We start from the raw sequence: 9,698 nt of genomic DNA, 5'->3' as shown, positions 1-9,698 counted from the left end.
CACAAAGCGCTCCTCTGTGAGGATCTGATCTAGACTCCTCTCTGAGACCTGACCATCCCGATGTCTCTTTCTCTTTGCACCCCTTTGGCCCTTTATTTGCCCGTCCATTGATAGTTCTTCGGCTTTGTTCTTCAAATTCCGATTAGTTCCAAAAACCGATTTATTCATAGGCAACAATACCATGTCCTACACTCGTACCCGCTAACACGGGTTCAATTGCTCTTCTGATTCCCCTTTGCATAGTCCAAAATTAGGGAACCTTTCATCTCTTCCTTGCATGTTCATTACAAATTTTTCTATTATCTCTAACCACCAAGTGACCAAACTATTTATTAGAGAACTGAACTCAAATGAACTTCAGTTGAATAGATTTGATGTTGTGTATTTAGCAAAAGCCAAACTTGAGCTCGACCATGAAGAGGTCTACTGCCAATATAAAGAAATGCGCACTCAAAACTAGTGCATCTGAAGAAGAAGAAGAAGAAGAAGAAGAAAAAAGAAGAGAGAAACGTACCACCGGAGCTCTCGCCATTGCCGCCAACGGCCGCTGGTTCAACTTACTCACTGTTGTATTGTCATTGGTGTGTGGGTAGGGCTCGGTCTACAAGGGGAAAGCCAAAAATGAGGTTTTTCAGGGGTTTTGATCTTCATTTTGTCATTTTGTTGCTGGTTGAACTGTTGAACTCGCCTAACGGGACTTGGAATGTTAACATTACGCATTCCTTCTCCTAGTCGACATGGACGACTATGATTTGTGGATTCACTCATCAAATGCACCCATGGGTTCATAGAACGCAAACTCATTTCTAAAATATTGGGAGGGAGTTGACGTGGTGCGTCACTATATCATGATTAGCCTAGTCAAGGTGCAACTTGGGCCGGGTTGAGTTGGAAATTTGTTAAATCTTCAATGGATTCATATCTTAACCCTAGGCCTACTATTACAGATTTACAGGTAGAAATTTTTTGAAAGAATGTTTTTAATTTTTTTTTCTTCTTCTCATTCCCTAACTTCTGTCCTCTAACATCAGGATGTATTGGCTTTGTTACCAACAAAACACCTCCAACAATGTCCCAACAGCCACTGTTGCTTATTCAATTCAATGGAACTTTATGGAACTTTTTGGTCTTAAAGGAGGTCTTCTATAATTTTGCACATGAGGGTAAACCTATTCATGGACCGAACTTGGACTTGCCTTTTTGCCAAAATTTGAATGAATCTAGCCCGAAGACCAAGCCCAATAGAGTATAAAGTCCAGTCATTTATTACTTGATTATTTTTATATAATAGTAGATAGAAATAATGCTTGTAAAGAGTCCTATTGAAACCAAGAAATATTGAAATCAAAATATATGGAATTTTCCCAAAAAAAAGATAGAGCTAAAAAAGGATCTTTCCCATGTTTTAAAAACTGATCCAAAGGCCGAACCATTTTTGCCTCCGGGTCATGGGTCATCGGTTCAACTGACTAGTTTAAACAGTTCAGACCATTCCATGTCATCATATATATGCATTAAGCATATATATACACACACACACACACACGCATACGTACGTACATATGTATATATGTGTATATATGTATAAATATGTTTTAGATATGTTATATGTATTTTTATATTTAATTTATATTTTTTAACTGAATTTTTAATTTTTATTTATAAAAAATATTATTAAAAATTGCAATTTGAGGCCAAAAGGGTTTTTTAAAGAAAATAGTGCCTTACCTGGGACGCATAGATCTCGAAAGGTTACCCAAAATAAATAAATAAAAAAAATCACCCCAATCGGACATCAGAGTGCAAAGCTATGGCCTCCGAAAGCTTATATTCATTGAATGTGTAACCCGTAACCCAGTGACCGAGTCGAATGGGTCAATGGTTAAACCATCTAGGTCAAACGGTTCTTGACAAAGTCAACAATTTTTTACCGTTTAATGGGTCTTGACTGAATTGAACCCGGAATCTTGACCGAATAACAATTCAAACGGTTCAACCGACTGGATCAACAATTATTTTTGGGAAAATCTCCCTTGTCATCATGAGAGATGTTCTAAATATGCGGAGATAGTTGGCACTTGGCAGCACATTACGTGCAATCTGCTGTATCTCCACCTCTTAATCCCTTCTATATCGGTTACAAAGAAAGAAAGAAAAGATATATATATATATAGATAGATAGATAGATAGATAGATAGATAGATAGATAGATAGATAGATAGATAGATAGATAGATAGAAAGAGAGAGAAAGAGAGAGCAGCGGAAGCAGGGAAAACATGCTACAAGCTACATTTCTATTCATGCACATTCTAGAAGGATGAATTTAATTAATTTAGGAGGAAGAACATGTCAGCTTCACCTATCCACAACCTGCTCCTTTTCTGGTTTTATATCATTAACATCTCTGTGTGGTTGTTTATATTTTTTTAGTTTATTATCTGTTCATCTTTACTACGTCTACTTCAGTCCCTTTCCTTATCATACCTAAATCTTCTTGACTTTTTTGTTGAGCAATTCCTGGCAAAAGGCTCCAAACAATATGTCTCCCTTAGTCCCTTTCCTATTCATCAAAACCAACGGGTCGGACTCAGACCCGACTTTTTGGGCTTTAAAAGTAGTACAGTAAGGGCCCATTCAATGGTGGGTCCAAATCCACTGTTTCATTAAAGATTGCAACTCTAACAAAACATAAAAAGCCAAGCCTCAACAGAAGGGCCCATTAAGTGGTGGGTTAGCAATACCAATTTATATAAACCTTTATATTTCAAATTTAGGCCTCGTTTGGTTCGCAGGAATAGGGACTGGAATTGGATTCGAAATAGGCTATTCTGATCTGAATCCCATTCTCTTTTGAGGGAATGGCCATTCCCTGCCTTTCTCTTCGGAATAAAATCACATTTCTACTGATTTCAATTTTCGTTCTCATTCCTATTTGAACCAAACAGACTATGGGAATAGACCATTCCAATTCTGATTCCAAAAGACTTTGATTCTAATTCCGACTCCAACTCTGATTGTGAACCAAACGAGCTCTTAATTCTGCCCATCTTTTAGCAAAGTATTGATTAATTGGATGCCCAATCCTAGTCGTGTATTCATTTGATGTGTTCTAACTCTTTTTTGGATTTGGACTACTAATATGGAATTCGCATGAGCACCACATATCCCACAGCCCATCCTAGTCGTGTATTGGGAATATCTCCCCATGACAAGTACAAGAGATATTTCCAATGCATGCTGAGATGTGCATGTGGGATGTGCTCTGTGGGGCATCAATCTGAACTCACCAATATGATGTATAACTATAGGGAAAATCTATGATACGGAAAAGATATGGTATGGAAAGAGTTTTGACCAATCAAAACCCACCCATGAATTTTGATAAATAATACCTGAGTCATTATCATGTTTATGATTCTAGTTTATTGGTCAGTTGTTTTTCCCATATCATAGTTGAACCCATAACTACAAGATAATGCAGATCAATCTCGAGGATAGCATTAATAGGCAGGCCCAATAAAATCTAGGTAATAAATTTAGATTTTATTTGGAAATGCCCAAAATCTATAGTGCAAAAATTATACTGTGAAGTAAAAATGTGAATCAATGATAAAAGCGATATGTTATAGTTGAATATTTAAAGGCCCCGTTCACTTTTCGGTAAGTTAATTTACCTAGGTAAATCTGTAAATACAATTATTTGGGTAAGTTTTTCTTGGGTAAGTGAATTTATCCATGTTCTTGTATTTCTCAGATAAATAAGGTAATGACTATTTTAGCCATAAAAATTCATTATTAAAAGGGGCATTTTTGTCATATTCAAGTGTTAACAACTTCCCCCTAGGTGGAAAAATTATTTATCCACTTAGAAAATGGGCATCACATAGCTAGGTAAGCCATACCCAGAAAAGTAAAGTTTACCTGATCCCCACATAAATATGAAAAATGAACATAGGATTTTTTTCCCCCTCTCAAAATCCAAAAAAAAGAATGCCCCTAAGTACATCTCCTAAAATGTAAAATTAAACCTTGTGAGATACAAACCAATAAAAAATTGAAAGTAAATCATGCAACTATTTTAATATAATTAATTTAAATTGTGATGCACCATAGTTAAGAGACTCTAGAAAATAAGAGAGAGAAACAAAAAGTTAAGGGAAAGTTGTTAAAATTTCGTTAACAAGCCTTAGAGAGAGTCATCAGATTTCAGACTTTGAGATAGTGACTTAGAAAAACTTGGGTTATCTTTGTGGTGGATAGTGTAAATCTCATGTGCCCAAACATACCTAAAGATTTAAGTCATCGCTTAGGTCATCTTTGCTCTCTAGTCCTTACCTAAAATTGTGTTAATCAATTAATCAATCTTGTGTATTTTTGCAATGATGCAAATGTGAAATGAATCAAATGCAAAATCCGATTAAATTGAGAAGCAAGAAGGGATTATAAAAAGAGGCCATCCTCCAAAGACAACGCTTTCGACAATCGTCGATACAAATATGTAATGGATCAAATGATCAATCACAAGAATCACACAAATTAAGAAAACGGAGATGTTGGACTGAACTCCATGCACATGCACTGCCTCTCCCCTAGCCCAAAAGTAGTGCCAACACAACCGAAGCTCCAATCACCAATGCATTCATGTTGTACAGAATGGTGGCTGCTGACGCCGTGGGAGTTGAGGGACTGGTGGTGGAGGGCGGAGACGGGGTGGTGGAGGGCGGAGACGGGGTGGTGGGCGTAGGCGTAGATGGGGTGGTCGGAGTTGTAGAGGGAGGGGAAGGAGTTGATGGAGTACTACTTGCTGCAGAAACCGTGATTGCTAGCTTCATCCCAGAGTCACAGTGTCCCGTGGTTGGGCATATGAAGTACCAATCTCCTGCTTGGTCAAGGGTCACTTTGTCACTTCCTGAATTGTAGCTTTTGAGGGCCTTGGCCGTGCAACTGTCGTAGTTGGTTTTGGTTACTTGGTCCACTCCGTGCAGTCCTGAATAACTAAACGCTGCCATTGATTTATTAAAACAAATAGAATTAGGGTTAGAATTTGTATAAATGAGGGGTGGTTCAGTTGGTATGTTAGATGGTTTGATTTAGTGTAGATGTGGATTCGATTCTTGTAATCACCAACTTTGGGGGCATTAGTGGTGTGTATCCTCAATACCCCCAATACTTTAGAGGTATTAGTGGTTCGCTTTAAATTGGTTCAGTGAAAACATCTCCTTCAGCCCTCCCAAAAGAGTCCTAAGGTTCTGTTTGAATCAATGTTTTAAAAAACGATCTGGAATCGGAACCGTTCTGACCAGTGGTTTTTGGGTCGACGATTTGACTGTCCGATCTAAACAGATGGCCCGTTCTGATGAAATAAAAAACAATTAAAATTTAAAAACAGTTAAAAACCATTAAACGGATCAATGGTTCAACTACTGGAATCAATGGATCATTGACCGATTCAATAGTTTTTGGCCAAAGATCAAATTTAAGGTAAAACATAACCGATTGCCTGGATGGTTTCTGGGCCGAATAGTCCAACCATCCAAATCAACAGCTGTTTGAAAACCATGGTTTGAATAAGCTTTTGCTTTTGAGCTTTGGGCTGTGGGAAATAAACAAAGCTAAACAGTGGTTTGAGTGTTTGGTGAAAACTGTTTTTAGAAAACATAACAATCTAAAGCCTAAAGATTATAAAAACACTTTTAAGCCTCTAGAGATACAAGGCCTAAAAGTGGGAACCATCTTGCCACGTGGAATGATCTTAGGTCATTTAGGCTGTATTGGGTTTGAAAAATAATAAGTGAGAAACAGAGAGTTGAGGGAAAGTTCACTTTCCATCTATATTGTCCATTTCTCGATCTTATTCTCTGTCAAACCAAATGAAGCCTTCGAGTCCACCATTCATATAATTTGGGGCAGTTATTGGGTCAGCCGTGGATGTGGGCGAGTTACCCATGGTTTAATGTGGCTACATGGCAGATCAAAACCATTGATATTGAAGCTCAATTTTCTAAATTTATCATCAAAAATTTGAGCCATCAACTAGTCTTAAACCGGAGGAATGAATAAGCCTTGATTCTGGGGGGATTAGAACTTAGAAGATAAACTTACTAAGTGTGTCGCCGACGGTGAAAGTATTGCTAGAAGCCCAGGTGGTGTAATCCACACCTTGACTCCACCCACTGGAGTCACCCACAGTATGATCGGCAGCGTAGACGGCCGGAGCAAGAACTAAGAGGAGAAGGAGACCAGTTTCCATGGCCATGGCTGATGGCTCTGAGAGAACAAATTTGTTCAAGTGTTGATCAAGGGAGACTGGATGAGATGAGACAGAGAGCGAGAGACAGCTTAAGGCTTAACTCAGTTATATAGATCGGAGACAGCTGAGATCGTAGAAAAGCTAAGAATATTTAATTGGAAATGAGAAGGAAAGGTCACCTCCAGGCTCTCTAATCTCTACCTAATGCGCACATTCACTCTTTTTATGTATTTATATATCTTTCTTTCTTTCTTTTTCAATTCTCTGTTATATGTACAGATAGCCCATGAGGGCTGCTATGATGCATGGCTGAGGCTCAACTGACTCGGTTGCCCGAGTGGATCAATTCAACCCGTCCAATCGGACCTGGAACTATGACAGCTATATAAAAAGACATTAATCAAATCTCAAAGGTGGTAGGTTTTGACAATCTCAACCTTATATCCATCACATCACAGTTATGGACTGAATTAAATTCAGAGATAGAGGACTTCCTAATCCATGTGAGACCAGCCAAGCCGGGTCATAACCTTGGCCTGCCCAGTTAGCCCAAGTAGCCCACTGAATATCAATGGTTTAACCTTGGTCTGGTTGATGATCTGGCATGTGGAGGTTGGCCCAGCTTAATTAAAACCCTTTAGGCTGTGTTTGGTTGCAGTATAGTTTTATTGAAAAGAAAGCAAATTATGGTTTAATTTTGTTTTGGGTTTTACTTTATTCTGTTTCAGGTTTTATTTTACTTCATTTTTGTAGTATAATTAAATAAAATTAAGGTAAAATTTTAAATAAAAATCAATCAGAATTTGCATCCAAATCATTTGTACTATCATAGTTTTGCTTTGCATCAGTGCAAATGAATTTGCACTACAACCAAACGCAACCTCAATGTCACATCCATGACATCATTAATTCATAATTCATTGGATTTGCATATACACTAACCCGGTTCAACATGGAAATAGGACCAAAATGACCCAGGCCAGCGGCCAGACCAACCCTTTCCTACTCGGGCTTGTAGACATTCTCTCCTTGAGAACAGAGTCACAGACCCACCAAATATGCCTCACCAAATCATCCCATCATGTAGACAGTTTACCTGTTCCCTCTTCCACACATAACACCCCCCCCCCCAAATAATGACTAATTAATTTAATTAATTAAAATTTTTTGGTCAGCAATTTAATTAAAATTTTAACAATACAATTAGTGGCATGTGGTCGTTGAAACAAGTTCCAAATTTAAGGGTAAACAAAAGATTTGCTCCAAAAAATAAGCTCTTAATTGGACGGTTCAGATTGTCAAACTTGGGTTCTTCAGCCATGGAGCCCCACCACCATACAGCAATGGTTTAACAAACCCACTTTGGTAATAGATGAATTAGTGGACCAGATTAGCACAGGTCAAGCTTCACCAACCTTGGGGGAATATAGTCTGGCTCTACCATAATTATTTTTCTGTTTTAGTTGATTAATAGTTGTTTAATAGCAATTCCAAAGATTCTTTGTTTCTTAGAGTAGCTAGTCAACCTTCATGGCCGAGGTGTGCATTGTTAATGGACCTAATCCTTGTTTACTTGTGGAATTGAAATCCTCTGTTAAAATCATCCATTCGTTGTTGCTTTGATTTTTGAGTATAATGATGAATTGGAACTTGTTTGGCAAAAAAAAAAAGTGCTTACTCGTGTTTCATCCTTTTTGGGTTTGACTGTACAGCACAGAATTAGGCCATGTTTGGCATATCTTTTTGCGTGGACTGTCGGGTTTTTAGAAACTTGGCAGCCTGCATTTTGGTATTTTTTTGTTTGGTTGAAAAAATATCTAATTGCTAAAAGTCGTAGTCTCGAAAAGACATAGAAAGCCCATTTCGAATTATTTTTGAGAAGTTTCAAATAGAGTTTTTCATCTTTTTTTCAATTCATATTCACACAAAAAGACGCACATTAACCCAATGGTCTTTAAACTATTAAGATCTTAATGTAAAAACTCACATCGTTTTTTAACTGTCAAAGCTTCCAGAAGATCTTTCAAAAAAGAGTTATTAAACAACTCCTTAATCTACAATTACATCTTTCTAAGAAATAAAATTTTGGATAAAGCCACCATTTGAAGGTAAAAGAAGAATTGATAATCCAACATATCTGTTCTCTCTAGAATCCTTTTTCAATAAAAGTACAAAAAGCCAAAACAAAATAAAGACAACTCAATTAAGAACATAAGTTGAAATTTTAGAGGGTATTGGCCAATGTGAATGGTTTTATAACTTTTGTTTTCAAAAACAAAAACAATTTCCATCTCAGCAAAAACCATTCACATTCTTTTGTTTCAGAAAGCAAAATCATTTGCATTGGTCAACACTCCCTTATTAGATGTGATTGTGCCAAAATTACAAAACAAAATGCAAACATAGAGAAGAATACATCCCTGCAGGAAGTGCTTTTGTTTTTCCTCAATTCAACAATTATAACCCTAGTGCACAAGCTAGTTCATACCTCCGATTACGGAGGTGCGGGATCAAACGCACGTAGTTAATTGGAGGTGTGGGATCAAACCTGCGTAATTGCAGACTATTCGCCTTCGTGGCAAGGTCAGTGGACCTCACATGCACCCTACTCTTTCCCCACCCCCTTGATCCCCTGTAATGTAATTTGTAATAACAAAATATGCATCCTCTACCTCCTAATTGGAGAGATCCGCTTCAGTTAGTGTAAGGTCTGTTTGAACACTGTTCGAATAGTCTTTACAGTCTTACATTGGGAACATCTCCATATGTATATACTTTATTTGATGGGGAGATATTCCCAATACAAGGCTATGATGATTGTTTAAACGGACTTTGCTCTGACTGAATCCGGTTTCCAAATTGGATTGCTTGTTACACAGAGATTTCATGATTTCCTTGTCATCAAACAAGAAAACTAAGAAAAAAATCACTTTGAAAATGCCTAGCGTATCCTTGTGCCCAAACATCCCTATCACTATCAGCAACTAGACTCTGCGCTACATGAACATGATAGCGCGTCACCGGTTTTCAACGTTCAAAACCAACAACTACATCAATTATAGTCTATAGATATTACTAACCTTCAACTACTACTACTACCAACTAACCTTTATCCTGAATAAAAAATGCCAACAATTCCAACAAATAAGTCGGAACCATGCAATCTACATCAAAACTCGTTTAATAAAACATGAGTTGACCTTCTCCATGATAATGGCCAAATTGGTTTATTCTAAGGAAGGATGAACCTTCCCCACCTCTCTCTCTCTCTCTCTCTCTTAAGGAAAATGTTGTTCTAACTATAGTTTTTAAAACCTGAAATGCCACCCTAGCTAGTTGGTTCTTCCTCATCCTGTCACTGATTAAGCTTAATGTGCTTGTTTCTGATTTTATGTTTTATTAGTCTTGCAATGATTCATTTCAGCTATACTTAATGCTCTTACTTTT

General features: G+C 37.5%; 1 protein-coding gene across 1 annotated transcript; it reads right to left on the bottom strand.

Moving 5' to 3' along the window:
• Positions 1–4,438: 4,438 nt before the first annotated feature.
• On the bottom strand, positions 4,439–6,449 carry LOC104610511 (mavicyanin-like). Its single transcript, XM_010277165.3, has 2 exons — positions 6,104–6,449; positions 4,439–5,003 (listed from the first exon to the last, which is right to left on the bottom strand). Exons 1-2 carry the CDS (start codon positions 6,255–6,257, stop codon positions 4,591–4,593), a joined length of 567 nt encoding a protein of 188 aa, XP_010275467.1. The 5' UTR covers positions 6,258–6,449; the 3' UTR covers positions 4,439–4,590.
• Between the last annotated feature and the right edge of the window lie 3,249 nt (positions 6,450–9,698).

Source organism: Nelumbo nucifera, chromosome 1 (genome assembly GCF_055504915.1).
Source record: "Nelumbo nucifera cultivar China Antique chromosome 1, China Antique-T2T, whole genome shotgun sequence".
Classification (NCBI taxonomy): Eukaryota; Viridiplantae; Streptophyta; class Magnoliopsida; order Proteales; family Nelumbonaceae; genus Nelumbo; species Nelumbo nucifera.
Note: the sequence above shows the minus strand (reverse complement) of the source record. Positions and strands in the feature narration are given on the sequence as shown.